Below are 17367 nucleotides of genomic sequence, written 5' to 3'. Positions count from 1 at the left end.
AAGGCAAGAAAAAGGTTTTTTTTAAGTACACAAGAGGACATGAAGACGCATTGAGTAGTACAATTAAACAAACTTACTTCTTTATAGTTTATATATGTGTATATATGTGTGTGTATGTGTGTGTGCGTGCATACAGTATATAATATACAGTATACAAAGCAATAAAAAGTATGTCACCAAAGGATAAAAGTCTTTATTCAAATTGTGTCTTTTAAAGGCTTATCATAGTTGTAATATGTTGTTAATGACACAAACTGTCTGCTGTGTATGGAGACTGTGATAGTGTACAGATAACATTGATACATTTGTACATTTCAATCAAATATTCAGTTTTCTGAGTCTAGCTCTTCCTGTGTGACACTAGGTGGCAGCAAACTCACATTGGAGTTTCTCACAGTAGCACTTGGTCAGAAGCTGTTGGAACATGACAACACTGATCTCAGAGAGTTTTCAAAGACAAAGACAACCCAATGAATCTGATCTGATAAAAGATTGTGGGGCAAGCAGCAAAAAAAAAACCCTATGAATCATCCCACAAAAGAAACGTGTTGAAGCGATTCCAAAACATTGTCTTTAACCGCAAGTGCATTGTTTACTGATACAGGGTTCCACAGTTTGATATAGTTAGTTTTAAGCATTCGTTGCACACAAGTCAATCCTAAAAATTGTTTACATTAAGAAGCTTTTTCCAAGATAAATACGTACATTGAAGGGCCCGAATTCTCTCTTTCGGATCTAATTTAATGTATTTTTGTCTTAATTTGTGTCACTTTTATCACAACTGAGATGGATATTGAGTCTATTGAGTTTATTATCGAGTCTTCATATTATTAAGACTTTCTTTTTATTCATTTATTGATGGTTTTGAGAGCAATAGTGTAGATTTAAACCATTTGACTCCCTAAATCACTGAGTCAATGCATTATATAAAAATACAGCTGCTGATTAATTAAGAACATTTTGCACAAGAGTCATGTCAACATATATTATTTCCCCATTATAATCAAATATTTCAAACAGCAACTTCTTTGGCACTACATCATCCATAAATTCAACTAACAACTACGAGCTTTCCCTCTGCCATGCTTAGATATTATCCACAAATTTATGATAGTTTGGTTAATTTAAAGATGTCGGGGCCCTCTGTATATTTCCTTTAACTGAGCTGCTTGGCATGTTTATGAGGCCAATGAAGAAGTATACACACACACACACACTATCTAAATTTCATTAAGTCTTACAATTTACAACCCAAGCCAAGAGTAGCAGAAGAAGCTTTGCACACATTATTCCCATGAATAATTTACAGAGAGACATATTGTATCCACTCTTTAAGATCTTAAAGAGAGAGGTTTGTTGGAAACTTTTAAGGATATCATACGCACCAGCACCTAAATTAAGACAGCCATGTGGTGTCCACTATCTTTATTCATTTAGGGCACATTACATTTTAAAACCAATCGTGTAGAAACCACTCGTGGAATATCGTAAAGAAAGCCACAGTCATCGTGAGTTATACGTCTCAAATTATAGGTCAAGGTCATGAACAACACAAGATATATATATATATATATATATATATATATGTATACAGATATCTTAAATTTGATGGAAGTGAAAGGCACAGAGTGTTGTCATGATGCTCAGTAGGTTAAACAACAAGGCACAGAGGTGAAGGGTTCTTCATGTCCAGGATCAGGCCTGTAGACCGAAGCCACGTGCAGCACTAAGGACGTCGTCTCTGGTCAGGTAGCATCCACAGAGCTGCCTCACGCCGGTGAAAGACTCCCTCCCATGCATGACGCGCCAGTTGTCTATGAAAATGACCTTATGAAGACAAGAGAGGGTGAAATCCTCAGATTACATTTGTAAGTCTTGGTTGCCTTTAATTTTCCCTCAAGCTGTAGTTGATTGTAACAGACATTTAAAAGAGCATTGATATCCTTCTTACCTTTCCTGGAGTCAGTTTGACCCACAGCTCGTTCTCTGGCTGCCTCAGCTCCGTCGTCAGCTCTCGGTGAGCCACATACCATTTCTGAACCAGGTCATGAGGGATTGTGTTTATCGCTGACCGGTCAGAGTTGTTGTATCTGTTGTGAAGAAATGTTCAAGTTGAAACACTTCATCATTCCTATTTTTTTAACACAATATTTCATTTATAATTTTAAATACACAAGATAATAAATTAACAAATAATTATATTTAAAATATTGTTTATAACTTTAAAACATATATGTGCTGTGTAGCTAGACTATTTAAAGCCACAGAACAAATTTTGAGTTAACCGCACGAACATGACATTTTAAAAGCAGCTACTTTCATCTGATGTCGTCGTCAGGGTAACTAACCAATTTTGTCTTAATGTTGTACTGCTGTGTTCCAGGTTTGCAATTTTTCTATTATTAGTTTCAATGCTAAATGACTTGTCAGCAACCAGAAAGACAACAGATAGTGAATATCAGGACTATCGTATTTTATGGATCTAAACATATTCCGCAAACCCAATAACTACTATTAGAAAACAGCGAATAGCATTCAACCAATTCCTAGCTAACACTGTTTGAGAATGTTTCAATTTACAGTTAAAGGCACAACTTCAAAGTTTATAGTGCTTGTAGTGACTATCTAATGTCCAAATTTCTTATCTTGCTTTTAGTCACTTGCATAGGTGTATGGAAAGTTCTTGACGGGTAAAAAAATAAACAAATGTCCAAAATTAAATTACTTTCTGATGTTCCAGTTTATTGTCACATATGAAGCAGAGACAAACCGTGATGATGATATGATGAGTTGTTATTTCCGAGATTATACTGTTGTTATTGTTATACTGGTTGTCGTTCTTTTGTTATGTTAAATAGCATACTTGCGTTATGTTGTGTTGATGTTCCCCACCTAGTGTCCAAATTAAGTAAATAAATAAAGATATAAACAAAACCCATTGAAATACACACACACTAAATTGGCTCCTACAGTGCTGTTAGCTAGTTTAAAGTTAACTTAGCTAACTAACAGTAGTGTATGCTAGTAATTGTTTTGATGTCAACATTAGCATTCTAATGATAGCATTCAAACAACAGTAATTATCAAATTCCTTTCATGTATAGATGAGAAAAACCTGGATAAGCATTACTATAATAAGACAGAATTTGAGTTTTTTCCACTCCGAGTGTGACATCAGGAAAGTGATTGCCATTTGAATATGTTGGATGGAATCCACATAAATAGGGATTTTTTTTACCTAGAGCTGTGCAAATGTAAAAATAAAAATCATATATCTAACCACGGAGCCAATAGAATAGAAATTAAAGAGAAACACTGCTGATCATTCTCTACTACAAAGAAATGTATTAAACACAGCATTTTTGTTTGACATACCTGACCAGGTACATTTCATTATTCCATGGATAGACGTTCAGCAGAGGGCCAATGCCAATCATGTGGTTTTTATGACTGCCGGTTTGTTCTATGTACTCATGGGGGATGGGCAAGCTTGAGAGCAGCTCAAAGTTTTCCGGAGACCTCTGCCGTAATTTTTCGGCGGCATAAAACCCGTCAACGAGTAGGGTCCTTCCCCCCGTCGCTGCATGCTTGATACAGTGGAAAACCTGGATCCTGAAGCAAAAAAAATCACAGAATCAAGTTAGACGTGTACATTTTTAACGTGATACTTTTCTAAAAGAACTTGAAAATGTGTTTTCATTGGGTTTTATCGAAGGTTTGTCAAGATGTCAAGGTTTTTTTTGTAGGTTTTTGGTGCGGCATTTTTGCTTTTATTGGATTGGACAGCTGAAGAGATAGAGATGTTTAGAGGAGGGAGCGGGGGGATGGCATGCATCAAAAGGCAGAGGTTGGATTCAAACTTAAGCCTGCTGCGATGACGACGATAGCCTTCGTACATGGGGCACGCTACACAACCGCTAGGCTATTGGCATCTCCTCTAGAAAGTTATTTTAAAAGCAGCTTTTTAACAATTTACAAACACAGTTCAGTCCATCTCTCCTGCACCTACCCACATGGCTCATGGAAATACGAGGTGTCAGTATGGCGGTCCAAGGCCAGAGTGCTGTAGGCGGTGTCACCTCTGGAAAAATCTGCAGTGAAACTCCACATTCCTCCATATGTAGTCTCCCTTGTGAACAGAAACACAAGGAGATTAGGAGAAGGTGGACAGACTAAACGTTTCACCACAGCATTGACCAAAAAGAACCACTTAGTACCTGATAATGCTAACCCTCTTGGTAACAGCCTCTGTGGCCTCAACTGTAGGTGGGACGCCTTCTACAAAAGCGAACCCATACAGAAGGTAGTTTTGAAGAAACGTCTTTAATTCGTCATCGCAGCTCATGATCTTGTCCCACTTGGCAGCAGGTACATTTGCTTTGTTGTAGATGTCTGCATTCCATAGGATGCGAGGCTGGACGGGCTTCTTCTTCTTTGCCTCATAGCTGTTCTCAGCGAGCCAGCTCAGGCTGTACTTTGTCACATGACCATCAGGCCCTGGGACACAGAAATGGAAAAAAAATACAGCACTATAAAAAAAACATTGCATCAAATGCTATGCATGGTATGACTCCTTTTTTCCAAAAGGCTTAGTCATATTAGACCAAATCTAAATGTATGCTTTAAAGCAGCTTTAGTTATTTGGTGCATCTCTGTGACTCCTGTGGACAAAGCAGCACCTCTTATCTCTTTGCTGATTTTGTCCTGTATGTGTGTAAGTAGTGTTTTTCTGATGAAAAAATCATCCTCCTGTCTTTTAACAGTCAAACGTTCCAACCATTGTGAATCTGTAGCAAGGAAAATATAGACAGAAGCTGTTTTGGCAGCAGGCTCTTATTTGCCTTGTCTGACAATGAGCCAGTGAGAGCAGTGATGTGTCATCACAAATTATTGGATAGAAATATAAAGTCTTGTTGCTGATAGTCTTCTCCTCACAGAGGCTTTAAAGAAATGTGTTGGTTGATGAACGAAGAGCAGAACTGGGGCAGCGTGGGCTAACACTAGCTGATTTCATGGCGGTTCTTCTGTGCTTGATGAGTACTTCAAGGCAACAAACAAAACGCAAAGACAGCAAGGTCAACTGAGGTTTAAAATGAGGCCTGCAGCTTGCTTCTGCATCACTGACATTGAGCATTTATCAAAACCAAGCTAGAGAGGGCCAGTGTTCAACCTGACTCAGCTGACCTTGAGTATGAACCACAGACAGAGAGAGTGCCAGTGAAAGTCTGCCCACAGGAGAGTGTGCATCATCAAATGTCAAATGCCTCGGGGCTGACGGGTGCCTATTTGTCAGTTTATGTAAGCTTCAGAGCCACTCTTGTGCACTTATGAATACAGTATAACAATCCAACATCCAATCAAAGCTTGAGAAGCCCACAGAGAGGCTGCATCAGTCGGTCTCTGAGTAGTGTACACACACACACACACACACACACACACACACACACACACACACACACACACACACACACACACACACACACACACACACACACACACACACACACACACACACACACACACACACACACACACACACACACACACACACACACACACACACACACAGAGAGAGAGAGAAAGCCCAACATCTCCAAGCTGCCAGACGCCGACACTGCTGTTTTATTAAAAGCTCCTAGTGTCAGTATGAAGCTCCTCATTTTATAAACTGAATGTTTAAACTGTTTCATTATCTTTCTGCTCATGGAAGACCTGACCTGAGAAATAAAAGGAGCAACGGCGAGATGGAAAAGTGGCTCTAGGGAGCAAAGACATTTCCCCAAAGTCAGTAGCATGCGCCCATATACCATTCCTAGTGGCATGCCATTTCCTATGGCGTGCCACTAGGGGGCAGCACAAACATAATCAAACAATCACACTTTAATTTAACATTAAACCCAGAAACCGAGAGAGGCGCTGGCCACCTAGTGGCATGCCATCGTCAATGGCACAAGCCACTGAACTTACACCACATGCCGCTGACTTATGGCACATGTCTTAGATATAAGATTGGGGGACACAGGCAGGGCTAAAAATTAAACCATGTTCCTCATGTGGCCATTTGAGGCTGGATCACAAAAGAAGTCAATCCCCATTAGGTCCCATATCAATACGCTGAACTCAACAAACTGTAAACAGGTTTACAGCCTGGTACACAAAAGCTTTGGTCTTTATAGTTTACTCATATTTTATGACAACTGTAATGGATTAGAATGTGTATATGACCAATTAAATTATATTTACCCCCAAAAACATGCACGATTCAGGCGTTGTCCCTTTGAGTGACCAAGCGGCACTCTCCATAGTTGAAAAATGCATGTGTGTGGCTGATCTGATTAAGAGACAACGTGTTGTAGCTGTTTGTCACGAGGCTGAAGAAGGGCGGCTGTGGCACAGTTGGTAGAGTCGTTGCCTCTCAGGGTTCGATCCCCAGCTGAGCAACATGTCCGATGTGTCCTTGGGCAAGACACTTAACCCCGCATTGCTCCTGCTGCTTCGGAGGCGGTGTATGAATGGATTAGTGTACGTCGCTTTGGATAAAAGCGTCTGCTAAGTGAATTGTAACATTGTAGAATGTCCAATATGGGGCCTGCCATCTTTGTGCTTCAAAACTATGAATATAGATCAAACCAAAATGCTAAAACTGAGGTTTGAAAAGGTAGTCATGAAGCAATTGGGTGACATCACGATGGCTACATCCTTTATGTATACTTTCTATGATCATAAGGCAGGAGGGGATGTGTAGATGTGTACCTGTTTGTTTTTTATTTTACAGCTGATTCATTTTCACACCTGGCTGCTGCTGCTGTGAGGCCATTTATTCCTCTTACTCCAAAACAGGATACTAAATCCCACATGGCTTTTTATCCCTCTGTGTGCAGGAGCAGGCTGCTAAAGTACTGGAGACATAAGTAATGGGAGGCAGTTGCTGGTTGAATTACTTTCAACTCTGCCTCCTCGGGCCTCTCCAGGGAACAGCTCAGTGAGGCATTGCTTAGTGCTTTGCTTCTTGCAGGTTATTAGGCGGAGGATGAGGGTTTAGAAACGGCAAAGGAAGATCTTTTTTTTAAGAGATGTTATGGGGGCATTTTGGCTCTTTCAAAAACTGATTCAGTATGGTCTAGTCTATTATTATTATTATTATCAACAGCTCTACACCAAATGTCATTTTGTTGCGTCTACTGTTGTAGTGCCTGGCTCAGTACACTGAATCCTAAAAAACAACAGATTCCCAAGAATCCCATAACAAACACTTGGCTAGCAGCTCCTTCCTGAGGTTTCTTTGTCTGCAGATAAGTGTTAGAAACCCTCAAACAGCTCTTACTTTCTTACATTCTGAAATTACCTGTGGCTCCTTTCCCGCATGTCGTGCCCTGCTCTCTCTCTCTCTCCCTGATTTCTGGCTCTGTCCACTGTCCTATCTCTACAAACAAAGGCACAAAAAGCCAAAAAACACATCTTTAAAAAAACAAGACAATGTGATGTCATCATCAAGGACATTTGATCATGTATAAAGTAGTGGTGGCATCATTGATCCAATACTTCGGCTGCATTCATGTGGTGTCGGACTCGTTGGAAAAACGAGTTGCCTGCTTAAGTCGGAACAAAAACTCTGAAACTCTGGAAAGAATTTTGTGCCCGACTTGTTAACGTTGATGTCATATCCATCATCACATGTGGGGGCAAAAGATGTTTTGATAATGAGATACTTTTTTATCAATTCACGTACTACACATCAACGTTTTGCTCAACTATAACTTGTAACAGAGACATTTCACACATCTTCTTCGTGGTGAGTGACTCTGTTAGTGCAGATCAATGAGAGAATATTCTAATTAGACCAGATCTCCCACACCAGAGCACACACATTCTAGGCGGGGCAATGTCTACTTCAGATCATGCTGGTGGGATTTGTTTGAGAGAACAAAGGTCCAACACGTTGTAGGTTTTGTTTCTAATAAATTGTTGATGCTGAGCAAAAGCAGTGTGTGGGATTTTCTCTTTTCAGGGGGACATTTCAAACAATATGGAATTGAGGATCCATCCCTTCTGTTACTTGTCAGCGTTGTTATCATGTGAAAGAAGAGGCCTGTCATTTCTCTCAGCTCTAATGTAACCACACACAAACGGTCCTCTTCCATTATCTGAACACACCCAGCAAACTGAAGTCATCTTTACTCATTAAACACTATCAGTGCAGAGGTTAAAGTCCAACTTCTCCTCGCCTGTGTAGAGGTCCTCGTGTAACCTGCTTACACATTGTAAAAGCCTTGTAAAGCCTCTGTGTAAAGCCATAAAAAGCCTCTTTTATGGTTTAGTTATCTCAGCGCTTTTGTTCTCAAACTTTCACCTGCTCAGAGAAATATTTGGAAAAGTTGAAAAACACTCTTTTGATAAAGACATTCTGTAAATAGTACCATCATCGATGATTGCACAGCTAACATCTAGCACATTAAATCTATCCGATACATTTCATTTGAATCTATTAAAAGGTGATATATCTTCTCAAAGGGTTCCGACTTCTGTTACTGAATACTCAAACAGGTTTTAACCAAAGGAAACCTGAAACATAAGTTTCTTCAGTCGAATCAAAGCTCTGTGTGATGTCCCAGTCCACCCCTCTCAGAGGCGCATTTGTGTTTTCAAGTGAATATTGATTAAGTGCTGTGAACAAGGGCCAGATTAATGTATGGAATGTGTTAGCCCAATATAATACACAAATCAGGATTAAAATAAAAACGTCATTGTATTCCCAACGACCAACATACTAACCCGTCCCCCTACAGAGTGGAACAACCTGACCAAACTCAACCTCAGGGTTTTCTGTGCATCGTGAGAGTTTGATAAAACACATCTGTTAAAGACTATGCACCACAGGAGTTCACAAACAAATGAATGTCATATGTTGAACAAACATGTGCGATCACATGTCAAATATGGAGAACACATTTTTGGATGTAAAGCAATAGTTTCAGAACATGGTGTTGGAACATTAAAAATTGTGATGATTGAAGTGCATATTCATTTCAGATTGAAATTTAGAAAAAAATGTGTTACCTGCAAGTAAACATTGAAAAAAAAAAGTTTATAATATGAAATAATAGTAAACCCAGATTTTAACACATCATCACAAAATTATGAAAACTGCAGGACCCACCAAAGATACTACTGCAGAATATCAGTGGAACATCTGCAACGAAAGAAGTTATAACAAACCATGCTTTTTAGATGGGGGGGGGGGGGGGGGGCAGGAGGCAGTTTACAGTCACTTTAATCTCGCTTTATTAAAATGCATTATTGCATCCCTGCAGAAAGTAAAATATATCCGAACAAGTCACGAGACCCCAGCTCACCTTTTAAACACATGCACGTTTGTATTAGTGTACATAAGCTGACTTACATGTGAGGACGAGTTGACCATCCTCCACACTTGTCTTGTCAGGACGGATGTTCAGGTCTATGTTGGCGGTGTCCAGGTTTCTCTGGTTAGTCTTGGAGTTGTATGAAGTCTCGGAGCGGCAGTGATCCCGCAGCCACACGTAGTTTAAATGCATCCATGTCCCTCCGTTGTTGAGCTCTGGTGATTTCATGAGCAGAGGTTAACGAGGAGCTCAGCTTCAACAAATCCTTTCAAATAGGATGAACAGAATAAAACTCACCGAGGTGGTCTTCGCGTAATTGAACAGTCGCTGAGCGCTGCGTGATTTGTCTCCAGCTTCCAGACAGCAGCTGAGTCTGTTTCAAAGCAGCTCTCAGTCTCCGCTGTACTGTTGCAAACATCCCGGCCGTGAACACAACTTTAATCCAAAGGCAGAAAAACAATTATGATCGTCTTGTTCTCGTCGATGATGCACTGGAGAAAAGTTCCGTAACTGAGCCTGAACTGAACTAACGCCCAATTTGACTCACATTTAGTCTCAGGATTAAACATTGGACAAAACCTAGTCCTCTAAATGAGTGAATGCTGTAAAGATTAACCATAACAACAAACGACAGAGCGAGTGGTGTAGATATTCCTTCAGTTTGATTTGCGGTTGGAAGATCAGCTTGCAAGCGTATTACCGCCACCCATCGGACCGGCCTGTAATAATATCTTTGTATATCCTAACCAAACCTTCCAAACAAAACAGTCTGCCAATTTGAATTTCCTTTACAAGATAAAGTTTTTTATAGAATGACAAATCAAGCTCCAACACTTCACAACAATTCACTACCTTAGTTTGATTTAGTAGCCTATATATTGTTATTATTGCATTTAATCTAACATTGCACAGATTTTTCCACTGAAGGATTACACACATATTGATGTTGTACTAATCACTATATTTTCGTTTTTGAGTTACCTGGCTGGTGGAGGATGGCACTTCCTGGTTGGTGCAAAGGGCGTGGCTTAAACCTGTGAACGCCTTTATCCTGCAGTTTTTTTTTTGTTGGAGCCAAGCAAGAACCTCCAGTGCTGAAAATGAAGCTTTTTTTAGATTTTTTTTTTCCTTGAGTGTCCACTTGAGGCTGTCTGCAAAAGCCAACCAAGCTCAAAAGGTAGCCTACATTTTTACTGTACAAAACATGGTTAAACAGGTTAACAACCTAGTTAAAAAACAGCTTAGGTAATTTCTTTCTTGGTAAAAACTACAGTTTGATTAAATGAAAAATAAAAGTGAATCCTACATTGGTAAAATCAGAGGTGAGTTGAGTTGACTTACAGGTGGGTGTGTGTTGTCGCTGTTTGTCGGGAGGCTTAAGGCTTGTGGGGTTGTGTTGAATGTTAAACACTCAAGAACAGCAATGGAACAATCTCAGAGCTGGGGAGATATCATGGAGAAGGAGTTGAGAGTTGAGGAGGTTGGAGCTGAGGAGTTTAAAGAGGCTGGCAGCCTCCATAGACAACTGGAGGAGAGCCAACAAGGACCTGATGCTGGTAGAGAGACTTAGAGAGGAGAAAGAGTCCCTGGAGCAGGAGGTGAAGGTCTTCAAAGGAGAGGTATTCAGCAGGAACATGCGTTGTGCAGAGGAGCTTGCAAAGACAGCTCCAAGGAAAGACCAGCAGCAGCCCCGAGCTCGTCTCCAACCTGGAAAGACAGGAGGAGATCAATTATGATCTGCAAAAGGAAGTGCAGCTCCAAAAGGACAAAGCGCACCAACGTTGATGGCTGACCGCCTTCAGAAAGAGCTGGAGGAAGTCAGTCAGCTGTGTGCTACCAGTGAGGAGATCATGTTGAGGTAGGCTGAGAAGTTCTGCACCTCAGAAAGCCGTCTCAGATACAAGCGGCAGAGGAGGCAGGACACGGACCCAAAAGTGACGGCCCCAGCCCCAGCATCCCCCTCCTTCCCACCCCAAAACTCCCCCCAAAACACACAGGCTGTAACAGGACTCTTCATGTTCCCACTGTGTCTGTGTGGGGTTTTTTTCTCCGGGCACTGCGGTTCATCCCACACAAAAACTTTGGAAACAGAATTAATTAATACATTTGGTAAAAATGTAATAAATTATCTATAAATTCATCTTTTTTTCTGTATAGTTGTATTTCTGTAGAGCAATGTGCAGTGATTGACACACTGGATATGTTAATCACATGTCTCACATATCTTTTATTTATCATTTTTAAATCTGAAGTCTGTTTTAAAAGCTGATTTGACTCATTTTGATTTTTAGTTTTTACGTGTTTGAATGATCTTATAACCTAACATTTAGTGATTCATAAGGTCATGGTATTTTTCTCATGATGCATGCCGACGGAGGTTTCCCATAGTGAAATAAGTTCCTTCATTTATTTCTATAAGTTCCAATGCTGCACATGATGCACTGGAGCAGTTTACTACAGTGTTTTCCCTTTACAAGTCAGTATGTTCTGTGCTATAAGAGATAGATATTGGCTACCCTCTCATTTGGTTTTCTGTCCAGAACACACACTTACTTACATATATCTGGATATAACAAAGATATTCATCCCCGTATTTTGGCTGAACTTATTATCTCATTTTGTTGTTTTAGCCTATAAGCTTAACTCGACAGAGTTTTCATGACAACTGTTTGCTGGGTCAGTTTATCATGTTATCTCCTCATTTCTATTTACTTCAAACAAAGCAATCTACCCGTCTACTCTTGTATTGCAGTCTTAATAATAATTGGTGGATTTCTGAATATAGATCTAGTCTGTATGATATCTCAAATGTGATGCTCAATTAGTAGCTAAATTTAGCATTTTTTCCTAACAACATCAAAGCCACCAAAATAGTATGACGCTCAGCTGAATATATACGGATACGTTTTTTTTTGGTTTTTTTAATTAGATATCCAACATTTCATTTTTTAATTTTTCTTATTGCTATTTTATGTTTTTTTATGATCTATATTCTATTTTATTTTTTACATTCTTACATTTATTTCTATATTTCTGCTGCTATATATTGTTTAAGAGCAACTGTAACAACCAAATTTCCCCCCAAGTATTTCTGATTCCGATTATTTGTAAATATCACAAACATATCCTCAGAGTGAAGTGCTGAAGGTATTTTTGTGCAATCCTCCAAGCAGGTACCTGTTCAGAGTTGTCTTCAGTTATTGGGTTTGTATTGTATTGTATTTATTTAAATGGCCCCATAAATCCTGGAAATGAGACATGCAGCTTAATTCCCCTTACCTTAATATCTGGAAGTGCTGAATGCATTGTGCATTTGAGCTGTCACTGACCTATTGATAGGCTACTATGTGGACAAGTAGGTAGGCTGCTCAGTTGCCACATAGGTTAGCCCGAATGCTATACCTGTCAACTGATGCTGTTCTGACACAAAAACCCTGCATAAATCCATCCTTTAAAAAGGTTATGATGTTCAGTTTTTGTTTAATTAATCTACAAAGGTGTTGAATTAGCTGTACAGTATGATCATTTTAGATCTTGTAGTCTATGGTTCTGCTGAACTTCTGTGTTTTTTATATTGACATATTATTTAGTCTTCCTGTCAACAGACCAAACATGCACCTGTATCTTTTATTGTTTTATGTTATTACAACATCAAATTACCTGGCAATTGTCTGTTTTATGTTTGTCTGAGAGTACTTTGGGAGCAGTTTGCAGCCCTTCCTTCATTTGATTTCGCCTGTGGTATTTCTATATCCGTTTCCCCCCATTTCCCCTTTTCTACAGTTCCCAGTGGGAGGCCTGGGTGTCCATTGTTTTGCCTACAGTAAGTTTTAATCTATAGCCATCCTTTTATTATCACATTATTTTGTGTATCTTTTTGTATCTTTTGCTAGCTGTAGGTATATTGATTTGATTTAAATATCCTTTATACTGTCATAGCTGACAGCTTGATGTGCACAGCAAGTTAAGTTGACTTTCATTTGTGAATGATCTGGAGCGGGCTGGGAAGATACATGATGGTTTTGTATGTCCTTATCTTTGGTAGATATGCTTTGCTATGTCTGTAGTACTTTTTGTAAGGAACACAGTGGTCATAATGATTTACACACAAACTTCCCTTCTTCCCAATCCAGTAATAAAGATATCACTGCAGCTAGAAAGAAGTGAAACACCTCTGTGTACAATAGGTGTACTGTGTAGGATATTAGGTTGAAGAGCAGAGCAGTGGAGCAGTGGAGCAAACAGTCCTCACATAAAACTCAACATCTAAACTCAACCAGCAGTCAGCACCAAAGAAGGCTGGTAAGAAACAAACTGTAGAGATTAGATGAGAAGGCTGCAGGGTCTCAATGAAATCCCCATTCAGGAAACAGGAAATCATATGTTTTAGACTTTGATTTACTCTTCTCAAATGTTTGAACATATCGATCTCAAATTTGGATTAGCTTTAACATCATGGTGATGATGTGTGTGATGATTGTGAATTTGCATCAAAGTTCAGTTTGGCTAACTTCGTTGTGTCACGCCAATGAATAGGAAGTCGTTGTTACTCTCATATAATCAATCCACACATGATAAACATGATTGATTAGAATCCTGGCCTGAGCACAATTTTCGTAGCATCACCCAATGGTCCATGACAGTATCTCCTCTGTTACACAGATTTCAATTTGCTTCAAATTTCATGTTTGATGTCAGTCCTGCCCACATCTATATCTCAATGATCTTGGACTTGAGCTTGTATAGAGCTGTTCTAGTCTATACTCAAAGCGCTTTTACATCACAGGCCACACCACATTCACACACTGATGTAGAGTGTCCTTCAGTATTAACTAATCCCATTCATACACAGTCACACACCGCCGACAAAGCAGAGGGAGCAACACAGGTTTAAGTGTCTTGCCCAAGGACACGTCAGACATGCGGCTGCAGGAACTGAGGATCGAACCCCCAACCTTCCAGTTGAGAGGCAACCAACTCTTCCTGCCATTAATAATCGGTCTTAGTCATAGCGCCACCTACTGGTCATAGGCAGTAGTATGAAATAGTTAGAAGTATGATTCTATCTGCTCCAAATTTCATTCTTTTGTGACAGCATCGCCCGAAACAGATCTAGATATCATTATATGCTAATACTTATACTGCCACCTAGTGGGAAGAGCCAGTACTAGCTCTCAGTTTCACTGTTCAGTTTTCTGCAAGTTTGACTTTTGATTGCAGCTGTAGACTGCTGTGGCCTCTCTGCTTAAATGTCCTGATGTAAGGTGTTAGGGCCCATTTAAGACTAGTTGAAGCTTTAATTACATGGGCATATTTTACAGAAGATAGTTTGATTAATGGTAACAGAAATATGAGTGTTGATAATAACTGAAGCTGCGATGACTCTTAAACCACAAATGATTTAAAATACTACATGGTATGAGCCATTTTCTATGTGAACAGCACCTGAACTCTCTTCCCCCTGAAGGTTAATGTTTCAAGACAAAATACTATCTGTGTTTCACAAAGTCAGAGAGAACAGGATGCAGGAAACTATGGAGCTGTAGCGCAAACTAATGGGCAGAAGAGGAGTAAGTAAGTGTGACAGGAGATATGATTGATGCAACAAGTCACTGAAGAGAGCGTCTAGAGAGGCAATCAGGTGAAACTGTGAAATGATGTGCTCTGCTAAGCTGACAGCATAAAAGGCCCTTTCTATGTTGGCTCTTTAATGACCCGAAAAAAATCACATCACACATAACTACTGTCACAGGCTCTGATCTGGTTTCCAGGGTTAAAAGATATATTACTTGGATTTTTTTTTTACCCTAAATCTACCATCTGGCATATCCTCAGATTAGGGCTCGCAATTATTACCGCAATATGAGCCTTCATAACAAATACATTATCATTTTGAAAGAAGAAATGAATTCTCACTCAGTATATGATGTTTGATGGAGGCTGTATAGACAGATAAAGCTCCAGCTAACAACCAGCTACCCTCACATTAATTTGTACCAATAGTGTTTGAAGAAACTTTTTCATGGACGGACATGTTGCAAACACATGTACTGTGTAAAGCAAGAAAAACAGCAGAAAGACATAAAACTGAGTTATAGATATATGCACTCTTTAATATGTCTACGTACCGCTCTTCTTCTCATCATCTAAATATTGTACAAAATAATCACTCATTGTACAATTTTCTACAATAATGCAGGCTTAATGTACATAAAAAGCAGACTGCAGTATTATTGTCATAACGCAATATATATATATATATCAGAGATAGAAAGGATATGGCCATGTCAGTTGTTTCTGATATCATGCGGCCCTATACCTCAGATTAAAGGAGGTGTACTTTTAGTCATATCTCAAAGATTCTTTATAACAAACAATAACTATGTGTTCCTGAAGCATTTTTGGTTTCTGTGTTAATGTCTGCTTTTTAAAATATCAATGTACTTTCATTTCATGGGGAACCTCTTTAAAAAAGATCCATGAGCATTTGAATTAGGAGAACTGTTTATTCAGTTCATGTTTGTCATCATGGAGCCTGATTAGAAGTAACACAGCAGGGCGAGCGATGAGGACATTCTGTGAAATCCCTTTTAATACAGAAACAGTTGCAACAAACAGACTTCCTCTTTCTTAACACGAGTATTAGACAGGATGTTTATATTAATAATGATCTTTTATGACCAGGTGACTTTCATTACATAATTAACAATGTTTTAAGAAGATAGAAGTAAATATATGTTGCTGTACTGTGATACTCAACCTGTGGCTCCCGAGCTCTTTGTGGCTCTTCAGTTGTGGGTGATCATAGGTTTAGGACTTTGAGGGTGATCAGCTCTGAAAGAGATTGTGACATGTAGTTTTGTTCAAGTGTTTAATACTCTCACTTCAACACTAATTTCACTGAACAGAAATATTTTCTATTAGAATTGTATTGACTACAATAATACACAGTAAAGTGTGTTTTACAGCACATAGTCATTCTTTTTGAAAAAAATGAAATATGGCATCTACATTTTGCACGTCTTCATCATTATCATATAGTTGACAGCTTCATCAATATTTTTAATTATGCTAACCTGCTTCCCACAGATCAGCCGTACCAGAGGTGAAAGTAAACAAGTATGCTTACATTGTTACAGAACTCAGATACCATTTTGACAAGTTATTCAATACTTTAATACTTGATGTAGTACTGTAGTAATGATTATTAAAACACTGTATTCAAGATGATAGAAAATCAATTTAAGATGTTTACAAAATACATCTCAGATTTCAAAATCATGGTGGGGGTTGAGACTCTTTAAAGTCCTACTTGAAAAATGAAATTCCAAAAATTATTTAAAAATGGGAACATTATCAGCAAAAACTATTTATTGCAAGTCTCATCAATGAATTGATTATCAGCTAACTGTTGTGTATCCATCTCAAAATGTAGTGTGTTGTGCTGTAAGGGACAGATTGTCAGCGATGTGCTGTCTGTAACTTAATGCTGTACTTTTATTATCAGCACTTAATTGACATTTGTGGTTGCATTAGGTTATTAATAAATGATCCTTACATAATGATTTTAATCGCTTAATAACTGTAACTAATATCCATTTTCTCAAAAGGTAATAGCTTTAGGGAAGAAAGGGACATTTTGCATCAATGTAGCTCGTGAGTCGGGCAAGGTCACTGATTTACTGTGATGGTGGAAAGTCAGTGGTAGAGTAAGTGAAATAATCCTGCAAACTGGCTCCCTCTGGAGTCCCTTCTGGAAATTGGCCTTTTAGATTACACAGATCACCTGTATACAAACATTTTTACTTTACTCAAAAATACCTGCCTATTTCAAACTGTCCTCCTGCACACTGGGGTTTCCAAAATCACACGTTTAATAGAAAAACATGACAAGGCACGCAAACAGCATGAATATCAGTAAGTCTAACATTAAAGACGCAACATCCTTCAGCCCATCATTTTTACCACTCTGTGTCTGACTTTGTGTTAAAGTTTTCTGTGTGGA

The 17367-nt window shown here is 39.0% G+C and overlaps 1 protein-coding gene across 1 annotated transcript; it reads right to left on the bottom strand.

Annotated features, from left to right (window-relative positions):
• Window positions 1-1410: 1410 nt before the first annotated feature.
• On the bottom strand, window positions 1411-10360 carry tmlhe (trimethyllysine hydroxylase, epsilon). The gene is made up of 8 exons (XM_061055641.1): window positions 10344-10360; window positions 9660-9797; window positions 9401-9577; window positions 4218-4497; window positions 4010-4129; window positions 3376-3612; window positions 1952-2090; window positions 1411-1827 (listed from the first exon to the last, which is right to left on the bottom strand). Exons 2-8 carry the CDS (start codon window positions 9778-9780, stop codon window positions 1696-1698), a joined length of 1206 nt encoding a protein of 401 aa, XP_060911624.1. The 5' UTR covers window positions 9781-9797; window positions 10344-10360; the 3' UTR covers window positions 1411-1695.
• Window positions 10361-17367: the final 7007 nt, after the last annotated feature.

Source organism: Labrus mixtus, chromosome 14 (assembly GCF_963584025.1).
Source record: "Labrus mixtus chromosome 14, fLabMix1.1, whole genome shotgun sequence".
NCBI classification, from domain to species: Eukaryota; Metazoa; Chordata; class Actinopteri; order Labriformes; family Labridae; genus Labrus; species Labrus mixtus.
The sequence above is the reverse complement of the archived record's forward strand: the minus strand, read 5'-3'. Positions and strand labels throughout refer to the sequence as shown.

Excerpts from the sequence above, each read along its gene's own strand:
- tmlhe (XM_061055641.1), bottom strand. The coding sequence starts at position 9,780 with ATGTTTGCAACAGTACAGCGGAGACTGAGAGCTGCTTTGAAACAGACT. Across the intron at positions 4,498-9,400 it reads TGGTCAACTCGTCCTCACAT|GGCCTGATGGTCATGTGACA; the intron begins GTAAGTCAGCTT and ends TCTGTGTCCCAG. Across the intron at positions 1,828-1,951 it reads TCAAACTGACTCCAGGAAAG|GTCATTTTCATAGACAACTG; the intron begins GTAAGAAGGATA and ends TGTCTTCATAAG.